Source organism: Pseudopipra pipra, chromosome 1 (assembly GCF_036250125.1).
Source record: "Pseudopipra pipra isolate bDixPip1 chromosome 1, bDixPip1.hap1, whole genome shotgun sequence".
Taxonomy (NCBI): Eukaryota; Metazoa; Chordata; class Aves; order Passeriformes; family Pipridae; genus Pseudopipra; species Pseudopipra pipra.
The window spans coordinates 11564325-11585651 of NC_087549.1; the positions used below are offsets into that span (position 1 = coordinate 11564325).

The 21327-nt window shown below is 41.3% G+C and overlaps 2 protein-coding genes across 4 annotated transcripts; one reads left to right on the forward strand and one right to left on the reverse strand.

Annotated features, from left to right (window-relative positions):
* Positions 1 to 1426: 1426 nt before the first annotated feature.
* On the reverse strand, positions 1427 to 5111 carry NDUFB9 (NADH:ubiquinone oxidoreductase subunit B9). Its single transcript, XM_064645435.1, has 4 exons — positions 4963 to 5111; positions 4635 to 4827; positions 2693 to 2806; positions 1427 to 1661 (listed from the first exon to the last, which is right to left on the reverse strand). Exons 1-4 carry the CDS (start codon positions 5046 to 5048, stop codon positions 1530 to 1532), a joined length of 525 nt encoding a protein of 174 aa, XP_064501505.1. The 5' UTR covers positions 5049 to 5111; the 3' UTR covers positions 1427 to 1529.
* Positions 5071 to 20893, forward strand: TATDN1 (TatD DNase domain containing 1). 3 transcript variants are annotated; one of them, XM_064645405.1, is made up of 12 exons: positions 5071 to 5166; positions 6442 to 6507; positions 7116 to 7165; positions 9474 to 9537; positions 10758 to 10901; positions 10999 to 11041; positions 14501 to 14586; positions 14691 to 14731; positions 16119 to 16195; positions 16876 to 16946; positions 17859 to 17985; positions 20636 to 20893. In XM_064645405.1, the coding sequence occupies exons 1-12, from the start codon at positions 5145 to 5147 to the stop codon at positions 20736 to 20738; spliced, it is 894 nt and encodes a 297-aa protein (XP_064501475.1). In that variant the 5' UTR covers positions 5071 to 5144; the 3' UTR covers positions 20739 to 20893. The 3 variants fall into 3 exon arrangements, with proteins under 3 accessions (XP_064501475.1, XP_064501485.1, XP_064501493.1); XM_064645415.1 differs by lacking the exons at positions 5071 to 5166; positions 6442 to 6507 and adding an exon at positions 6522 to 6662; XM_064645423.1 differs by lacking the exons at positions 5071 to 5166; positions 6442 to 6507; positions 7116 to 7165; positions 9474 to 9537; positions 10999 to 11041 and having other exon boundaries at positions 10770 to 10901.
* Positions 20894 to 21327: the final 434 nt, after the last annotated feature.

The window sequence follows — 21327 nt, forward strand, 5'->3', positions numbered from 1 at the left end:
TGGCCCGGTTTATTTCCTTGCCACTGTGATGGGTTCATTTTTGTCTAAAGGTTTCCATTTGTCGCTGTGTTGGGTTTGCATGGCCAGGTTTTGGTAGCAGGGGTCTGCAGGGCTGGCTTCTCTGAGGAGCTGCCAGAAGCTTCCCCTATGTCCAACAGAGCCCATGCCGGCCGGATCCAGGCCAGACCCACTGCTGGCCAAGGCCGAGCCCATCAGTGACAGTGGTAGTGTCTCTGGATAACAGATTTAAGAAGGAGAAAATGTTGCTGTGTCACTGCAACAGCAGTTGGAGGGTATGTGAGAGAAACAGCCCTGCAGACACTCAGGTCAGTGAGGAAGGAGACCAGGTGGGACAGTGGAGATTCCCCTGCAGCCCGTGGTGCAACCCATGGTGAGGCAGCTGTGCCCCTGCAGCCCATGGAGGTTCATGGTGGAGCAGAGATCCACCTGCAGCCCGTGCAGGAGCCCATGGTGGAGCAGGTGGATGCTCAAAGGAGGCTGTGTCAGATTAGGCAACTCAAATCTCCTCTCTTCTAGCCCTAAAAATGGGAAAACAGCTGAAGAGCCAGGTTTTCCTATGAGCTTTCACTCTGTGGCTGTATCCCATCTGTTCCCTCTCAAGGTGGTGAAAGTGTTACCAAAACTTCCTGTGTCTTGTATGGATGCTTTGGGAACGTGGCCAGAAGCAAACAGCTTTTTGTCCCTAGTTCACTGTCATGCAGGCCCGTGAATGAGCATACAGAGCCATATTCCTCAGCAGCCCACGTGTTAACTGGTACAGCTCAGTGTTTTTCTGGGATTCGGTTTATAGGGGAATCAGCTTGCTTCTGGTGCTCCACAGCACTGTTATCCATGCAGGAAAGCACAACACTGTAAGGAAGATTTATGTCTTGTGAGACTTGATACGCAAGTGAAAAATGCAGCAAAGCGCCTAAAGAGGTGGGGAGGGCAAGATGTCTTTATCCCAAATCCAGGTCAGAAATACCCTCATTCTGGGAGCACCCAAAGCACATTGCTGCTGTCACCATCCTGAAACTCCAGCTTTAACACCTTGCCTGTATTTACCATCACATTCCAAGTTATGGAGCTGATATGAACTATTATTAGTTGTCATTCACTCCCCCCAGGCCCTTCTCCCTCCCACCTTATCCACAGTGGGAGACAGTCTGTTAATCTACTTATTCTCAGTTTAGTTGCTTATAGTTTGATCAAGTTCCCCACTAAATCTGCCTCTTCCACCCCTTTAAGCTTGCGTTCCTTCTCTGGGAACATGAGTTTAGCATGGACAGTTTTTTTCAGTCTTAGCTGAGTTTTCTAACTCTGAAAGCTGCAAGAGAACTTGCTCTGGTGTCAGTGCCCCGCTAGGATTTCTCCACAGGCTGGCAGTGAAGTGTGAGTGTGCTAGGGAAGAGCAGTGTGCAGGAAAAACACTTTCTCTGTTACTTTTATTTGGCTTTATTCTGTATTACTTAGAGAAGCACATGGTCACTGACATGTGAACTGCTTACAGCAGACAGACCAAGGTGCCTTTACATGGGTATTTCCCGGGGCCGGGTGACGTACTGCCACCACAGCGGGGGCAGGTGCCCTTCCTTCCGAGCTGGAGGCAAAGCTTCAGTTTTTGGACCATCCGCTGGGGTTTCTTCCTCCAGCTGCTTAATCTGTAAGAAAAGAGAGAAAATTGCTGTAGCACATTAACACACATTCCCCTAACGTGGCTCTCAGTGCCCAGGCAGTGAGCAAAACCAGCTCCCCATTTCTGCAGGGAAGAACCAGAGGTAAAGCCTCTGGCTGACAGAGAGGGTTCAGGTTTCCTGACATTCACTTCCACTCAGTAATCACTGCAGGCTCATATTACCTAAATAAGAAGAAATTTCTAGGAGAAAAAAGTGATTTACAACAGAAATTTTACTTAGAAGGTCACTATTTCCATGTAACTCATGTCTACCATTGCTACACTAAACAGGCTGAATTATCCTGCTGCTTTGGAAGCTGCCAGATAATAACAAGTCCAGAACAACTTCCCCAGCAGTCCATAGGACACCTGTGTTCCTGCACGCCACCAACAGCCCCTCACATGTTTTCAGCACGTTTCTTGAAGCAGCAGCACAAGTGCTGGCTGCCCCTGTGTTAATTCTAGAGTGCCACACTCCATAAAATCCAACTGTTTCTCTACAACTGAATCAAAGAACTGTTCTAAGAACATCAACTTTTCCCAACTGGCCAGAAATTAGTCTCGATTCCCAATCAATGATCGCTGTGGCAAGTCACATTCCAACGTGCAAACAAAGTGTCAGAGCTCCACAGCAGCAGAAGAGGAATTCTCTGGTCATTAATCTCCTCACATCCCACTTTGGAGTTTAGTTGGTTGGTTTTGGGGTTTTTGTTTGGTTTGTTTTGTTTTCATTTTCCACAAAACTGCTATAATAGCCCTCACTAACTGAAACACAGCTGGAGGTTCAGCTTTAACTTTGAATTTCCCTCACAGCCATTCAGAAGCTCTGAGATCTCTCTGTAGCTGTTTTAGGTCAAGTCAGTGTTTCACACTGATGGGTTCCAGTACAGCAGAGCCTAACTGAGACTGCAGTAGGCATTCAATAATTTTTCCAAGAACACATACTTGTGTGTTCTTGTGTTTCCAAGAACAAAATACTTGTGTGCTAAAGAGACTTTGCATAGAGCAAGCACTGACCTCTTTTTCCCAGCTCTCCCGCTGCAGCTTCTTCCATTGCTCTCGTTTGGCAAAGTAATCAGGATACATTGCCTTCTCAGAAGGATGCCAGAAATCCAAGCACCATTCAGGAATCTGTTAAAGAAAAATATAATTTTATATATATGAAATCACATCTAGTACACACATACAGAAAAAGGAAATGCAATCACTGAAGCCAGTATTACTTCCTGGGTTTTTATCCATTGTGAAATACTACATAAAAACACCATTTAAGAGCTGCCCGACTACTACAAATCCCAAGGCACATGGCAGAGGTCAGGACTCACAGGAAGACATCACAGCATCCCAAAACAAATCCCAGGTCATCTCAGTTTACTCTGAAGTTCTCAAAATAATTCCTTCTGGTGGAAGAGAAGATCACATTTCTTCCCTTAATTCTCCTAAAGGCAGAAGGGATCCTTCTCTCCAACTACTGATTTATTTTACTTGACAAAGACAGAACATAACAGTTTGACAACTTCTAGGAAACGAGCAGTTTTATTAGGCCTTTAAAATCTTGATAATGGTCTGACCGCGAAGGTATTCACACAATGAAAACAAAAAAGCAAAATTCAAAATTCTGCAGCAGGATATCACTAAATGTTTACATTTTAAAGACAAGAACACTGATTAAGAGAAAACAACCCCAAAATACCACCAAAGACCAAGTTCTTAAAAAAAAAAAAAATTTAGAAGTTGCTCCAGTACCATCATTTATTCAGTGATATTTAGACTTTCAGTTTCCTGCTGTAATTCTCATCACTGAGTAAACCTTGGAGTGAACAGAAATAGCAGAGCTGCTATTGTAAAAAAATATCCACATACACCAAACTACAATTAAAACCAACCATCAAAGAGCTCAAGATCTTACATTTTGTAGCAGCACCCACGATGGACAGTCACTGATATATCAATATAACCATCCTTGTGATGCTATTTTGTTAATAGACAACTTTAGCACAGCAAACAGGGCAAAGAAAAGAGAGCATAATCCAGTTTTTATTTCTGTATGAAGACTAATCTTGACCATTTATTGCTCAACAGGCCTTCTTCTGACCAGATTCTCTCTCACTATTACCTCTACTACTGCTAAGGCCCTTGACCTTGGCATAAGCTTAAGTCCTTCTCCTCCCTTTTCACTCAGACATTCTTTCTACTGCCTCTCATAAATCTACATCCTATTTTTCCCTTCATGTGGCTTCTTATGCATAAAGATTTGATCAGATCCAGTCTTGCGCCAGCACTTTTTTCCAATTCAGGTCAGTATTAACTTCTTGTAAAGCATTAAAAAGCTGATGCCAAGAAAGCAAAAGCTCCGTGTTTTTCTATGAAACCTGTGTCTTTGCTCCTAAACAGAACAACGAGATGGTCAAAGCCTGTAGAAGTGCTTTAAAACTAAATATAAGGTTTCTATTTTCAGGCACAGCTCCTGTCACGCAGTTGCGCACAAACACTGCAGCATATCAGGGGAAATTATTAACTTGTACCGTTACTGAAAACGCTGGAAGAACGATGGGACCGAGTGAAGGGAAGTCCCCCCCACAGCCAAGGTGACACCTGAGCAGACCAGAGAGAAACCAAGGCAGCTCTCAGATGGCAGCACAGCCTCCTCCGCGTTGTTCCCTCCCACAGCTCAGCTCAGCCCTTTCCCTGTGCCCGCCTGACCCACCGCGGGGCAGATTCCACCGGGCAAAACGGCAGATTATTATCCCAAAAAAAACCCTCAACCCGACCCAAACCAGCACACAACCAGCTGTGTTCGGACAGATCAGCAAACTCCACCTTCCAGGATCAGAAAAGCAGAACAGCCCCTCCCACACAAGCAGCTGAGCCAAGCTGGGGCCCTATGGCTGCTCACGTTATATTCGCTAAAAGAAGAGCAAAGCAAGTGCAACAATTCACACATTCCAGGCCACCTTACCTTGTAGCACTCGTATCTCTCGTAGGAAGTGCCCCCGGGGGAGTCGGGGAAGATGTAGGGCTGGGGGTGCTGGTTGGCCCAGAACTCCTCCTCGCCCGCCCTCAGCAGCTGGGTGGCTTTCACCATGTCCTTCACATCCTTGTTCTTATCGAAGCGCTCCCTCAGGAGGCAGGCGAAGTAGCGGTACTTGTCCCTGCGGACAGAGGTCACGCACAGTGAGGAGGAAAACACCCCCCACACACACCCGGGCCCAGCCAAGCGCGGAGCTGAGCGGCCCCGCTCGGCGGGCGGGCGGATGGACCTCCCTCCCCGCGCCCCTCGCCCTCACCGGTAGATGCACCAGGACTCGAGGTGCCGCAGGGATTTCTTGTACAGCCGCAGCACCTTCTGCTGGTGCGTCAGGTACGCGGCCATGGCGGCCCCTCAGCACCGCCTTCCCCTCCGCGCGGGGGCTGCCGGGAGGGCGGTGCGGCCCCGCCCGCGCTGCTGCCGGAGCCACCCGGAGCCGCCATGAGCCGCGCCAAGTTCATCGGTGAGGGGGCGGCGGGACGGGCGGGGGGTCCTTGTCCCCGTGTCCGCGGCCCAGGACCCCCCGCTCCTCGTCTGGTGCCAGGCTGAGGCGGCCGCCGCCGCCCCGCTCCGTGAGGGGCCGCGCGTAGCGGGAGGGTGCTCAGGATTCGCAGTGCCAGGGCTTGTCCCAGCCCCGCATCCAGGGTTTGTCCCCTCCCGCCCCAGCTCCTCATCCAGGGCTTGTCCCGGTCCTTCATCCAGGGCTTCTCCCAGCCCCTCATCCAGGGTTCATCACCTCCCGTCCCAGCCCTTCATCCAGGGCTTGTCACCTCCTGCGGTCCCTCTAGGCGTCCCGGGCCGGGATGCGGCGGCCTTGGAGCCCCCCGGAAGCGTTTGGGAAGGTTTGTGCTGTGTCTGGGCACTGGGGCTGCTGTTCCTCTGTTCCCCCCGAATTTGAGGGGGTTCGGCCGCCCCTCGTCGCCTGTCCCGCTTTGGCGCATTAGTCTTGGTTGTTTCGGATTGTATGGAACTGGCTTGGATGAAACTGTTAACATTCTTAGGAAATTCGACAGGAAACGTGTACATAACTTGGTTGGGTCATACTGAAATTCTATATGTGGCTGAACAGCCTAATATTTCCTTGGAAAATTTCCCTTCTCGCTAGAATCCCGGCTGGGAATGTGGGCTCTGGCAGCTGCAGGGGTGGCTGTTCCTGGAGCCGGTGCTTTAGTCCTTGGCTGCGAGGCTGCAACACAGAGAAAGCCGTGGGAGCTGAGTAAGGAGGGCTGGGCTGGGCTGGGGCAGCTCCAGCAGTACCTGCATTGCAGGTGTCCTGTCGGTATCCTGTCAGTGCTGCCGGGAGGGACGGCCCTGGGATGGCAGCAGGAGGGAGAACAGGCAGCTGTTAGAAGGCATTCTGCAGCTCCTGCTCTCGCCCATGTGAAGATTGTATGGGAGATGCTGCATTTTCCCTTCCTTCTTACTGCTTGTTTGCGTAAATTTGTATTTTCAGATTTATTTGCAATGAGCAGTATACGTGTGTTTGCTTTGGTGATTATGTGCCTAATACACCCATAGAAGTCTGGAGTTGCACAGAGGCCAAAATATAATTTTTCTGTCACTTCTCGTAAGGAGTAAGTTCTCAAATTATGCAAGTAATCTTCAGCTTTATGCGGCCTGTCAATGTGCTGGTCAGGGGCCATCGAGATAGTTTCTGTTGTCTTCTCTAGTTGACTAATGCTCAGAGTAAAATGTAGAGCCACTAAAACTTCTAATTTCTGTCTTTGTTTTTCCATAGATATTGGTATTAACCTCACAGATCCTATGTTCAGAGGAATCTACAGAGGAACACAAAAACATCAAGGTCAATGTTTTCTTTGTATCTGCTGAAAGACAGGAATCTTCTTGCTAAAATAGAAACCTCTTATGTGTCAGAACGTGAGATTAGAGTTTCTTTTTGCTCCTCAAGAACTGGATGCTTATTTACTAAAGCTTGAAGAAGAAAGTGTGACAAAACAGGTTAGATGTCCTAAGCAAAATACATTCTCTTAATTGCTGTTAAGCTGTCATGCAGGTAACTGCTTCTGGAGCAAAATGGACAATTGCTGATCTATTTATGTTAGGATTGCGTGGAAAAACTGATGTGGGGATTATGAACAATAGCCTATCAAAGTATTGCATTCCTGAATCGTAGTTACTAATCATAATGTGGGGGTTTTCTGCTCTCATGGCCTTTAGATATAGATGTAAAAACAGAGAGTCTCCTAAAGCATGTGGAAAAATTTCTGTTGACTTCTTGGATTTAAATTGGATCTCCAGTTACTGTGTTTTGTTAATAGTCTTCTAAAGATTAATCTAATATGTTTTAAAGATTTAATGATAGGAATTCTGACTGCATGAAAGTTGAAAAGTAGTTAAATTATGTTGTAAAACCTTAAGTTCAACTTACATAATTTTTATGAATTTTTGCAGATGACCTTCTGGATGTGATAGAGAGAGCAGTCAAAGTTGGCATTAAAAAGGTAATTTCTGATAATAAAATTGCATTAATATTTTAAACTGTTTTCTAATATTTGGTTTTTGTGTGCTCTCCTACTAAAACAAATGTTTCTGGGATTTGCAATGGAAAATGCAATAACTTCCTTCAGTAGCACAAAACAAAAGTGTTCTGTGCAGAGTGTTGTCTTTGCACAGATCATTAGATGACTATTTAATGATGGTGATGTGTATGTAGAATTTATTTTGTACAGTTTCAACAGAAAGGTGTTCACTTCTGAGCTACTGCAATCGGTTTTCCATGTTAGTTGTATTATGGGCAACCATTCCTTTCTTCTGGTATCTTATATGACTCTTAGAGAGTAAGTTGCATGAGGAGTGGCTGAGGGAGCTGGGGGTGTTTAGCCTGGAGAAAAGGAGGCCTGGGGGGAACCTTATCACAACTACCTGAAAGGAGGTTGTAAACAGCCTCTTCTCTCAGGCAACCGGTGACAGGACAAGATGAAATGGCTTCAGGCTGTGCCAGGGGAAGTTCAGGTTGGACATCAGGAAGAATTTTTTCATGGAAAGGTTTGTTAAACATTGTAATGGGGAAGTAGTGGAGTCACCATGCCTGAAGGTATTCAACAAAGGACTGGATGTGGCACTTAGTGCTGTGGTTTAGTTGACGCGGTGGTGATCGGATAAAGGTTGGACTCGATGATCTTGGAGGTCTTTTCCAACCTTAATTATTCTGTGATTCTTAATCAACAGTTACTGCTGCAGATCAAAACTCACAAACTGTTCTGATTGAGATCCTTCAGATATTTCTGTTTGTAAATGAAACTGGTAACTGCAGAAGAGCTGGCAGTGCCCATAAACTCTTACAGTTGAGACACGTGAACGTCTGCTGGTTAATACCGGCTTACATGTATTAAAGCAGCACCATTATGTGAGAGAGTTTGTAACTCTTAACTTGAAATTGGTGTTTTCAGTTACTCTTTTGGTTACAATACTCCAGCCTGCCCCTCCCTCTCTCTCTAAACTAATTGTTGACAAAAATATGAATTAACATAGAATACAGTGCATACTGTCACAAACTGTACTACTGCACTAATAAGGCTGCTGGATTAGAAATAAAGAAATAAACGCTCCTCTGGAAGAGGAACAAGCCTCTTGGGAGTTTGTTGAAAAACTCTCATCTGAAAAGAGCGGGAAATGAACTGGGAGACAAAAAAAGAAAACACCAGTGATGGAGAAGTTACCCCACTGCAGCAAATACAGAATCCAGGTCACTTTTGTATGTGCTGTGTAAGTGCTATTTAATCTTCATACCACTCTCTGAAAATAAATGGCAGTTTTCCTATTTTGTGATCAAAAATAGAGTAGCTGCATAACTTTTTCAAGATGCACAGTGGATTCAGAAGTGGCATTCAGGAGTTCCCTGTCCTTAGCTGTTTTCAGGCCTCCTACTGCTCTGTACAGTGTCAGAAGCCTGTTCCATCACAGATTGTTCCTACTTGCCTAGAAGTTTGATGTGTTTATTGGAAAATACTTTTATTTTTCCATATAGCTGCTGATTTATGGTAAATTTTTTGTGAAGTTTTGCCCTGTGTTGTATCTAACTGATTCATTTTCAGCTTAACATTTCTCTGGTGATACTGTTGGGATGTGCCTGTCAGTTCTGGAGCATCCTGCAGGAATGTCTGACGTGGTGCTCACTGAGTCTGATGTACAGCATGTGTAGGGATAAGAGTTGTCCAAAAGCAACGTACTCGTAATTTATCAGGACTTAGGGTGAGATATTCTGTAAGTGGTGGTTCAAAAAAGCACTGTGAGCAACAATTCTGGTGTGATAACTTTGAGCTTAAGGTAAAAATAAAAGATCAGAGCCAGAAATTCTTAAAATTGCAATCCCAACTCTGATACAGACTTGTTTTTTTGTTTAATTACTTACTTACTCATGTCTTGTTCTGGGTGTTTGGGAATCTTTATTTTCCCCACCTGTAAGACAGAATGCTTCTGAGTATCATTTCTTGAATGCAAGTATAATTTTTTGAGTCTAATGAAGGTAGTATTGCTGCAGATATAAGTATTTTGTTTGTTTAATGGTTTAAAATCTTAGCATAGAAGATACTTGATTTAGAAAAAAAATCAGATTTTTATACCAAGTGTATTTACTAGCTCCTGAGGGCCATTGAGGTTTGTAGCTGATTTACAAAATCTTGTTATATATATTAGTAATTGTCTTCTGATGTTCTCTGTCAAGATTCTTCATGTATCTGAGTGTTTTCTTAAACATTCTGTTTGATGTTCAAAGAACCTACACACTGACAGTACTTTTCTTCTTTCAAGTTTTTGATTACAGGTGGAAGTCTAGAAGATAGTAAAGATGCATTGCAGCTGGCACAGACAAATGGTATTTTCACATTAAACTTGTGTTGTCAGTCAAAAATATAACCTTCTCTTCTCTCAGAATTAAGAGTTCAAAAGGATCTGTCCCAGAGGTGTTTACAGAATCTCACATTAAAAGGAGAAATTAAATTTCAGATGGGATGAATGCATTGTATATGAGTTTCTGTGTGTTGCTCTGTAGATCCCTGATATTGGAAGGAATAATTCTTTTCTGCAATTTCTATTTCTAGATAAAAATAGAAATTCCTGGAATAAAAAAATTGATATAAGTCTCTATTCTAGAAATAAGCTAGAATGCTTATATGGTGTGAAATACTTGGGTTTTGTTGTCTTTTTGTTTGTTTTTTACTTCCCAATCTGTCATGATCAGCTTGATCAAGAGAGGTATCTTTCTTTTTATGGTTCTCCTTTCTTGCTGTGGAAGGGAATATGTCTCTTCTTTTTCTTGAGGCAAATTTCATTCCACTTATGACTTAAATATGTGTTTGAACTAATGCACATGTTAAAGTACTGTTTACTAACAGAAACATAAAATAATTTTGGTTTGAATGAACCTCAGATGGTAATCTGGTCCAACCCAGTCTCCCTCCCCACTTCCATCAAAGCAGGACTGGCTTTAATATTAGGGCAAGTTGCTCAGGGCCTTACCTGGTTTTAACTTTCCCTCATGCTTTTCCATTATCCATAAAGGCACTTAGCAGAAATGTTAGTTTTGGCAAGGTAGTCTAGATTAGATACTTGGGAAATCAGGCAGATGTGACTTGGGAAATTCTGAAGCAGTTTATGTAGGGGCACATGAGGGAAATTGCACGCTTTCTGCAGATCTTAGAGCTTGGATAACCAGATGCACGTTGAATGAGATGTGTTTCTAAATGATCTCAAGAGGTCTCTTCCAGCCTCAACAATTGTATGATTTATTGAGGGCTGCTCCACCACAGCAGTCCAGCTTTAAATTGCAGTTCTGAAGTACACTAAGCAATGTATACTAAGAAGACATACACATCCCCCCAGTGGAGACACTGTCTGACATTTTTAAAGCAGAAAATATCTGTCTCATAAAATTATTATCAAGATAAAGATGTTCAAAGGGAGTTTTCTGTTAAAAAAACAGAAAATAATTGTGAGCATAAAGCACTCCTCCAGATGCAGATATTGTCTATACTTTAGATAAATTTTCTTTTTTTTTTTTTTTTCTTAAAACCTCCTAATATTCTCTTGCCTTAGACATGTTTTACAGTACAGTTGGCTGTCATCCTACCCGCTGTGGAGAATTTGAGCAGAGTAGCCCCGAACAGTATTTATCTGAATTAAAAAATCTGATTGAAAAGAATAAGACAAAGGTAGTAGCAGTTGGAGAATGTGGCTTAGGTAAGTGTTCTCTTAGTACTTCAATATTTGTTTTTCTAGACATATTCTAAAAAAATCCTAAAATACTAAATGGGTATTTTGTTCTTTCTATTCATAGATTTCGATAGGTTAGAATTTTGCCCAAAGGACATCCAACTCAAGTAAGAAACTTTTGATGATTATGAATTGACTTGTAGCAATTTACAGGAGTGTTTTCTATCTTGTGTTCTACCATATAACATTGTGTCAGGACAGACCCTACAATTTGCAGGATTGGGCCCAGGGTTTTTTTGGCAGAAATGGAATTTTAAAGAATTATGCCTACATTCAAGTAGTGCTATGCCCTAGATTTTGGTACCTGCCTGGTCTTGACTTAGCATGTCTTTTTCTGTAAAATTGAGCAGAAATTGTGAATTTCTGGGTGTGGCAGATGTCCATTCTCGAAGAGACTTGTGGGAAAAATAACAGATGTAGCATGTGAAAGAATCAGGTTGTTGAATGAAAGGCATGGGGAAGGGAACAGAACTGTCAAAAAAGATAAGTCAGCAGTGGGGAAAAATGAGCTTTTGGTAAGGGAGGTGTTAGCTGGGAGCAGGTAAGTGAGAGATGATCATAAAGGTATCTCAGGAGGTGGAGAGATCTGTGCATTGAAGTAACACATGTGGCGTAGATACTTAATGGAAAGAAAAAGGCCCCTAAAATCAGCCTGCATTCTGGTATGCAGAACTTCTGTCTACATTCCTGTATCTGGAACTTCTGTCTACACAGGGAACTCCTTGAAAGATACAGGTGATAAATTCAGATAATCACCTGTAATTATTATTGTTGTAATTATTGTAATTATTATTGTAAATTCAAATAATCAATAAGTTATTAATGAATTGCACTTGCACGTTACTGTTCTGAGTAAATGAGTCACTGGGGGGCAGTGGCTGGTTGTGTTTTCTTCTAATTGCTACATGTTAGCAGGAGGTGGAGTTAATTTCTTCATAATGCTACAGTGAAATACTCAGCAAAGGGAACAGGATTTTTTTTCCTGGTAGAATTCAGCATATATGAAGTTCAGCAAAGCACACCTTGGAGCATAACCTGTTTCTTTTCTCTGACGAACACTGATGGAGTATCAGATTTTAAGATGCTTACTGACTTGATGTTATTGGGAGAAAAAATAAAAGTATCAATAGACTGCAGCTGAAGACCAGTAGTGACTTCTAATTGGGTACACTGAAACTGAGCTTTGAGGAAAGAGGTGACAGGCTCGATAAGTGAACTAAACAAAGGGGGGTGAAATGCGAAATGCACGGAGGCAGTTCACTGCAGTTCACTGCAGTTCAGCTGCTCCGGAGTTCAGGTGTAGCAGTCACAAGGATAGCTGACAAGCAGCTGCAGAGATCCCCCACAGAAAAGCAATATGGTAGTTTCCCAGGGGGTAATATTGGAGCATGCCCTCTGTTTTGATACTTAATCATTATTTTTCTAATTAGTTATGCTGCATTTTCTTTTGGATAATTTTCACCTGTAAAAAATGAACATTATTTTCAATCCTTTTTCTTGGATTTAAAAGCTAATAAAGGTGATAATCTAATAAAGATGAAAATCCTTTGTTGTAGCATTCCTAAGAATTTTTATTCTCAGAATTTTTCTCTATTCTCAAAACTTTTCCAGAAGCAACACAGAATCAGCATATGTTCAGTGACAGTCTATTTGCCCAAGAGAAAAGGTTGTTCCTTAAGCACTGGAACTGGTCAGGTTTAGTTTCCTACTGAATTATTTTGTTATCATTCTGTTCACTTTATCTGGTTTCTTCATGTTTTTCTAGGGTTTGTGTTTTTTAAATTTTTATTTTATTATTATTTTTTCTCTTCAATAACTTCACCTCCCCTTTCTCTTTGATAGGCCAAGGAGCAACATGTGTTGGGCTTCAATGTTGCTAGGAATGGAAGAAGTTGTCTTTTCATTTGTAGGGACACTAAACTTTGTACTTTCAAGGCCACTACCCTTCTCAAAATTAGATTGAAATTGGCCAGTTAGGTTACTTAGGGTACTTATTTGCAGCTCAGTTTCTAAAACCTCATTCCCATATGAAACAAGTATTCTGGTAAAAAAAAAAACCAACACACCAGAAATCAGGCAATTGTAGCTCTTTAACCACAAGAGCAATCATGAGTTGCAATTAATTTATATTTAGTCAAACAGGCTAAACTAAGCACGGTGTCTAGACAAAGATTGAAAGTAGGTGTAATTCTCATTTTCATGCCAGTTTTCAGCTGATTTCTCTTTCACCTGTTTTATCTCAAAGATTTGCATTGATTAACAAGGAAGGTAACTTTGATCTGAGAAATATCAACCTGTAATATACAAAAAATAGTGAAAATGGCATGAAATGAAATGACCAGTTGCACATTTTTTTTGTTTGTTTGGGGTTTCTTTAGGAAAATGGTAAATCAAACTAATGGTTTGCTGCCACTTTCCCCTGATTGATATGTGACTCATACACAGCAGTATGTGGTCACTGAAGTTTGCCTTTGAAATGTGGCTGATAACTGAAAATGGGAATTCCCCAGTGCCCTGAACTGTTTTTAGCAGCAACACCTGAAGAAATCCAGTATGTGCACAGAGCTCCAGCCTGCTGGGACAGGCAGTGTTATTCTCCTGCCTCATCCAAATAACCAATTACATGTGGATACTGAGTCACCTGGGCACTGTTGGCCTTGTGCCAGGCCTAAGTTCCTCTACTGTGTTTCCTGAGCACTGGTGATTTGCATGCCTGCTGGCAGCAGAGATGTTCAGTGGTGATGCTCACAGAGCAGAACTAGCTGCAAATGACAAGCACAGGTTAGTTCAGTGCTGATTAGTTTCCTTTGGAAACTGCATTGGGGAACTTGGCTACCTGGTTACCTTTCCCCTGCCCATGTTTTAGTGTGTCTTGGTAGGATGGGGCCTTGCTGTTCCCACTCCTTCAAAGGCAACTCTAAGAGTAGAAGGTAAGAGAGGGATAAAAAGGAGTGAAAAGATGCAGGCACACAAAGGAGAGGATGGAAAAAGGTGAAGATAATAGGTAGAATGGGGCAGAAGTGTGATGTGTAATATTGGTATTTGTTCCACCCCAAGAGAGAAAAGACTGCCCTCCCTGGATTGTCGCTTCCAGGTCAGAAGCTCTGGTGCAGCTTTGGCCATTTGAGGCTTTAGAAATAGTGATCCCTCACTGCTTTTTAAAGTCCTTCTTGAAATAGTGGTCTCTGTGTCATCCACACTCTCATTCCTGACATTTCAAAACTTTGTGGAAAGAACAGTCAGTTTCTCTTTCACTAAAAATAAATAAATAAACCCGAACTCCAGCTCCCATATTACACAAGAGCACATGCTCAGCATATACATACATTGTGGCTCCTGCAGTACTGATGCTCTTGGCCACTAACCTGTCTTCCAGCACACACCACTGCTACAGCAATATACCACGGGAAAGAGTTTCTTTTAAATCCTTGGCAGGCAGGAGCTTTTGAATGGCAAATCCATTAATTCTGTGTTTAGTTCTGGAGGACAGAAGCTGGAAAAAACTTTTACTGACTTAATTTGCTCTTACACAGAGTTTCTGTTTAAAGGTGATTTTTGTTTTACAGGTATTTTGAGAAACAGTTTGACTTGTCAGAACAGATGCAACTGCCCATGTTTCTCCACTGTAGAAACTCACATTCTGAATTTTTAGGTGGGTTTTGTTTGAGAATTTCATATTCAGAGCAGATTCTGAATATGAAAATGTTTCACCTTTGTCTGTTATAAAGCTGTCTTACATTTTTATTTATTTCATAGAGATAATGAGAAGAAACCGAGATAGATTTGTAGGAGGGGTGGTAAGTATGGACTTCAGTGTAGCATTCATTTTTACAAGCATGTGTGTGAATATTGTTGCCTAGTATGCAATTTCTTGTTTGTCATGGAATCTGTGTGGGCTTCTTGTTACATGAATTAAGTTATTATTAATCAGTAAGTTTTCCAGTCCCTTCTAGTATTTTTATTTCCATTGCTTATTCGACAGAATTTTTTGCAAGGTAAGAAGATAGGCTGAGAAAAGCTCTGCAGCTGACGTGAGCAGTTTTTCTTGGCCTGTTAGGAGGACAGTTTAAGCACCTGATAATTGACATTGGCCTTTTCCCAATTCGTCAGTGTCTGTAACTGCAATGCATTCAGACCACAGATAATTTAGATGCATGTTCCCAGTGGAGGCCATAACCTCAAACATTTGCTTCTGACGTTAGATATCACTTTTAAGTTAGATCCAGATGTAACTTTTGATTACTTTATGTCTTTAGATATTCAGGTCATGTTTTTTAATTCAAAACAAGAATTTTAATTCAATAACAGGAAAAGCTTTGGGTGAAATGGTTAAGGAAGTCCAGCAATGCTCTTTAAGGTTCCATTATGGCTGGGTTTTCCAAAAGTAATAAATGCTTGAATTATTCTATCCTAATATCAGACCACACCTCTTACAAGAATATCTCAGTCCCCAGGTTTGCCCTTTTTTACCACAAAACCCTTGCCCATGCTCAGTACTTTGCATGTTCCACTCTTACATAATGCTGTAAAGTCTCTCCTTCCTTCCTTCCTTTCTTTTTTCTGCACAGCCTGTAACCAGGGGAGAAATGAGCAGGAATCCTCTGCAACTGCCTGTCCCCCTCAGAGCATGGGGAAACAGGCTCTTTACTGAGGCTGAGAAGCTGCAGTTCCCAGATGCATTAAACTGTGACCCTCCACTTGCCTCTCCAGGCCCTGGAATGACCAAACAGACTGTCTCTCTAGTTCCAGTGGACTAAATCTGTGGAGAACAAACTGCTGCTCTTATGATGTCCCTGACAGTGCCCTGTAGGGAATAGTGAGGAAAGAGTGTGAAAATTAATCATGCACAGGATTATTTCCTGAGTATGATCTAGCTATCAGCTACAGGAAGTTCCTGGGCCAAAAGAATATCTCTGGATAGGCCTTTTCTGCCCATATTTATCACTAATAAAGCATGTAACCATTTTCAGTACAGTATTCAGGTGACTTCAGCCTGAACTTTGCCCAAATTCAGAATCAACTGAGCCATGTCCCATCTTTATGTTTGTACTGATGTGTAGTGCATACTGTTAAAGGTATTTGAGGCACATAAAAACTAATACATACTTTTAAATTATTGGAGTTTTAATAAAAGCACATTTATATTTGTATGTATCTGTGCATCTATATTTATATATGTTCTAGGTACATTCTTTTGATGGCACAAAGGAACAAGCAGCAGCTCTAATAGATTTGGATCTTTATATTGGAATAAATGGCTGGTAAGTTCTTTATAAGAAACACAACTGTTCAAAAATGGCAGCTGTAGTGAACTCATTGCTTTCTTTTAAACAATGAGGTCAAGCTTTCAAAGCTCACTAGGCTCTTAATCATCTGACAGATTTAGAATTACTCTCATTAGCCTGTTAGCCATAAAAAGTTCTTACCTTGCAGCTCAGTGAGCTAGTCTAGTGTTAGGTCCAGTCTACTGTCCCTCAAGTCAATCCTTATTTGTAAATAAATATGGTTGTTGAACATGGAAGGAGTCCTGAGGAGTCTTTAAAAAATAGCCTGATTTTAAGCTGCCATGTCAAACTCAGGAGAAATGCAAATGTAACCTGAGCACTGCATCTCCTGGTTATGCAGCCAGAATTCTCAGCAGTCACCTGGCCCAGCGCCAGCCAGCACCACTTTGTGAGGCGCAGGGGCTGTCACCAGGCCAGGAAGGGCACCCGGGCAGGGATTCAGCAGCTTACTGGGGTGAGATGGCTTCTCCCAGTAACTCAAAAATTGCTGTTTTCTGCAAGTTTGAATTTACAGGCAGCATTGTTAAGAAACGAAGCAAACATTACTCATTAACAAAATTATTTCTGAAGCTGCCTTTGCTCCAAAACATTTCAACAGGCAAAGTAATTAACTTTTATACACGTTTTATATTTTCTTTAACCTCTTTATTTTCTAGTTCACTGAAAACAGAAGCCAACTTGGAAACACTGAAATCGATTCCTAGTGAGCGATTAATGATAGAGACTGGTAAGATTTTGTATCTTGTTCAGTTTGTGACTTCATCACTGTTGGGCAATGAAATATGCTGGTATAGCAATGATAAAGGAGAATCGAGACCTAAGGAGTTCAGAGTAGGAAAAGGACTGGCTGTTTCTCCACTTGGGAAAGCAGTTTACAGGCTCCAGAAATACTCCTTTTCAGCCTTCTGCTGGAAGGAATAAGCTGCTGTGTCAGTTCCTGACATTGCAGAGGAAGATGAAAAGGACAAATTGACAAACCCAGATTTTTAAATGTACCAGAACCCTGCTTGAATATCTTTTACAATGTAGCTTGCTGGAGATGTGCCAAGCACAGGGAAATGGCTATGAGCTTGCCACTGGCAGCAGTAACAGCATTTGGAAACAACTGTTCTTTAAATGGAATAGGTGGAAGAATGGTTGAATTCCCCTTTCAGCCCCCTGAGCTGTCATTTTAATGGACTGACTAGGGATGCCATGTTTTCTTTCTTCATGTTTATTTCAGTTATCAATAACTGGCTGTTACAGAATTTATTTTAATTTCTGAATCTGAGAAAGGAAAACCACAAACTGCCTAAATCCTTAAGTTGATTTGCACATGAAGCACAGACCTGTTATACAGGAAGTTTCTGTGGAATGCAGGCAGTGTATCTGGCTATCTCTATCATGTCAAGGGAAATTAGTGTTATGTACTGTGTACTATTGCTGATTTTTTTCAAATGTAAAATCCTGAAGGTAATGGTATAAAAATGCAAGGACTGTAAAGATGTTAAATTGTCCAAATCTCTTAAATTTCATTTTGAATTGGAAGTCACTGCTAGAAGAAGATTGCAAGAACTTTTGTCTGTAGAAGTAGTTGATTAAACTATCTCATGCTATTCTCAAACAATTGCATACTCCTTTTTTTTTCATATGAAACTAGATGCGCCTTGGTGTGGAGTGAAAAATACTCACGCTGGATCAAAATACATTAAAACTACATTTCCAACAAAAAAGAAATGGGAAAAAGGGCACTGCTTGAAGGACAGAAATGAGCCCTGCCACATAATGTAAGTGTACTACTGTACTATTATTTAAAATACCTCAAATCTCACATGAAAAAAATATAAAAGAATCAGTTCACTAGTAATGTAGTAAATAGAAATTCATTCCAAATGTACTGAAACTTGTGCAAGGTTTCGCTTTATAGGCTGTGGAAAAAATTACAAAGTCCTAATTTTCTCACTTCAGCAATTTTGGATGTAAAAAGCTCTCTGAAAGTGAAACCAGTACTGTTTTTATCCTTTCACTTGATACGGTGGAGAAGAGGTTAAACCCTGTAAAATAACCTGACTTGAATATTCATTTCATTCAGTTGTTCAGGTAATTTTTAAAACTGATCCAGCCCTGAGGATCAGGGAACAGTCCCCCAGAGGGGACAGTGCTGAGGCACCAGCAGTGCCTGTGCCACTGCTCCTGTCACAGGGCCTATGGCACCAACTGCCACAACATACATTTGGTCAGGGTTGTTTCTTCCTTCTGCTGCTGTGCCACAGTTTAGATATGACTGGCAGCAGCCAACATACAGAGTAGTGAAAGAAAACTCCAGGGGCTTATGGACAAAGTTGAAAAGTACAGAAACACCTCCTTTCTGGTTCCCACAGAGGTGTGAAAAGCAGGAAAATGTACTGTTTTAGTGAAAATGTTTAGTTATCTGCTTTAAATAGCACTGATAGATGAAATGCGTGAGTTTTCAGAATTCCCTATTTCAGACTAACTTTTGAAATACTGCACAGGGTAGTACTAAGGATCAGCAAGGTCTCTAAAGTTTGAGAACTGAAGGGAATTCTGCTTTTGGAGAGACGTGACGAAACTTAGAAAACCACTGATGATGCTAAAAGCATAGTTTAAGCTTACATAGTGGCAGCTCCTAGTGTTCAGATACATTTTGTCCAATTAGGTCAATTGTAATACTCTTTGAAATTGGTTTTATCCACCTTTTACATGTGAAGAGCACATGTTAGCATGGAAGGGCTATTTTAAGACTTTCTAGGGTCAGTCTATGATTTTGGAGTGGGGGAAGAGATTAACTGAAAACAGTTTTCTGATCACAAGCAGAGGGCCTCTACTGTTACTATTTCAGCAAGCCTGTGTGTTAACAACACCCCCACATCTTTGTCTGCTGCCTTAGTTGTAGCTTACAGGATTATTTCAGAAACCCTAGAATTGGAAATGCACAGAATCTGCCCTAGATTGGTACAAAAATGCTTTTGCTTTCCTTTATAAAACAAATTCTTGTTTGTTTGAACTTTACTTCAAAATTACCATCTCTTTAACATTTATTATAAGCCGTACTAATTGTAAATTAGTAACTTGAGAATCTGTTAAACCTTAAGAAAAATGAAGAATGATAACAGAATTGATATCTTGTGACTTCTGAAGTAGCAAAATCTGGTGTGAGAGAAAGTTACTCAAGCCACAAAGTGTATTTAATGTTTAGGGCATATATACTATAATACAGCTCAACTGGCAGGAGAAATTTTCCACTTGTCTTTTACTGGTGCTGGACACCTTTCAGTTTTGATGGCGATATTTCTGCTTCATATATATATATATTTAGAACTGCACTACTACCCTTGGAAGCTATTTTTTAAAAAATTTTAGCCACAAGAACCTTTTTTCTCCTTCAGCAGTTTCACATACACAGTGTTACAGTAACACATGGCATTCTACTGCATCCAAGTGAGAAGAGATATGTAAACCCTACCAGGAGTATTCTAGGGTGAAATTCTTTGGTATTTGTTACTTATTTCTGTGTAGGCCTGATCTCACCCCATCTCATTTGTAACAGCCCCTTAAATCAAGAAGCCATTTTGCTAATTCTGGATCTGCATTCCAGCAATTATTAAGAGCAACTTTTTCTCCTCTCTCTTCCTTATTAAACAGAAGTTTAGCTATTGCGGCAGTTTAGAGGCAAGATCCAAAAACCACCAAACCCTACCAAGCTTCAAATTCTTGCTCTTCACTGTGAAGTTCCATTCTACTGCTAGAAAAATTAAAGTATGACTTATCTTAGGAAGTGTAGAGAATATTCCTTTTTTTAAGAAAGATTTATACACAATCAAGAAAATAAGTGCAGAGAAGAGCTTGTGGCTTGGTTAACAGTATCCATCCCATTTCTTTTGCCTCCTTTTCCTGGCTTGTATCAAGACCATGCTCATTTATTGTTTATGGCAAATATCTGACCACATTAATCAAAATTAAGCTAGAGAACAGGGAAGTAGGAGCAAGTTACTTTGGCAGCTGTGTTGAGATAAGGCTGTATCTGGAATTTAAGCTTTGCCATAGACCAGTCTATTCATAGTGCAGCTTTAGCCTTGAAAGGCTAATGAGTTTTAGTCTGAAAAATGAAGACCATTGATAAAGACACCCACAAAATGACACTTTCTTCGAAACAGAAAGCTGTTTAATTACCTCCAAACAAGAGTCAAAAGAGCAAAGATGAATCTGTACCAGTGAGCAACCAGTGTTCAGTGTAAAGGAAATGGCAGTTAGTGACTTAAAAGTGAAGCTATTTGCATATCTGAGCACCCTGCCCTACTGCTCTCAGCATAGGTTTTTATTCCAGGTTAATCTTGGTGACTTTACACACACATGCAGCAGTCTGAAGTACATTCAGTACTGGGTTTCAGTCTTCTAATATCAATCTTTCTTTTTTAGACAAATACTGGAAATTATGGCGGCAGTAAGAGAAGATGACCCGCTTGAGTTGGCCAACACTCTATATAACAACACTATTAAAGTCTTCTTTCCAAATATATAAGGTTGTTTTTCTTACATTTATTCAGCATAACTTCAGTAAATATATTGCAAAAACTTAAAAATCATCATACCTGCAAATCCTAATCAATGGAAGCCAATATGTAGTGGGTTTTGGTTTTTTTTATGGTACAAGATTAAAGCTGCTTTTGAAAAGGTGGTCTGCATCTGTGCAGTTTCTCAGCCCTGTTCCCCTTTCGTCAAGATTCAGGATCAAGTTCAAAGCCAGCCCAAGCCTGCAATTCCTGTTAACATCTGGATGCATCACAGGATGAGCACCAGGCTGCTACGTTGGTGCATTGAGCACTTCAAGCTACTGCTGCAGTTCAGAGGGGTCAAACACATCCATGCCATGTGCTTTGCTGCTTCCCCAGAAAGCTCAGCAGTGTTGCCTTTTGTTCCATATACGCAAATGCTGTAACATTAAGTCTAACAACCTAAATTTTTAATTATTTTATTTTTTTAAAACACAGCTCACTAGTTTTTTGCGATAAAGCTCTGCTAATACTGAATTTATAAGTAAAGCTGCTTTGGCTCAGGGTTTTCATTTCCTATTTAACCCGCTGAACAGTCTGTTTTCACCAGTATTTTTC

What these genes read in the sequence shown, in the direction of transcription:
- NDUFB9 (XM_064645435.1), bottom strand. Translation starts at nt 5,048, where the DNA reads ATGGCCGCGTACCTGACGCACCAGCAGAAGGTGCTGCGGCTGTACAAG. An exon ending in GAGTCCTGGTGCATCTACCG is followed by an intron (nt 4,828 to 4,962) that starts GTGAGGGCGAGG and finishes CTCTGTCCGCAG; the next exon opens with GGACAAGTACCGCTACTTCG. An exon ending in AGAGATACGAGTGCTACAAG is followed by an intron (nt 2,807 to 4,634) that starts GTAAGGTGGCCT and finishes TTTCTTTAACAG; the next exon opens with ATTCCTGAATGGTGCTTGGA.
- TATDN1 (XM_064645405.1), top strand. Translation starts at nt 5,145, where the DNA reads ATGAGCCGCGCCAAGTTCATCG. An exon ending in CCAAAGGACATCCAACTCAA is followed by an intron (nt 11,042 to 14,500) that starts GTAAGAAACTTT and finishes TTTGTTTTACAG; the next exon opens with GTATTTTGAGAAACAGTTTG. An exon ending in TATATTGGAATAAATGGCTG is followed by an intron (nt 16,196 to 16,875) that starts GTAAGTTCTTTA and finishes TTTATTTTCTAG; the next exon opens with TTCACTGAAAACAGAAGCCA.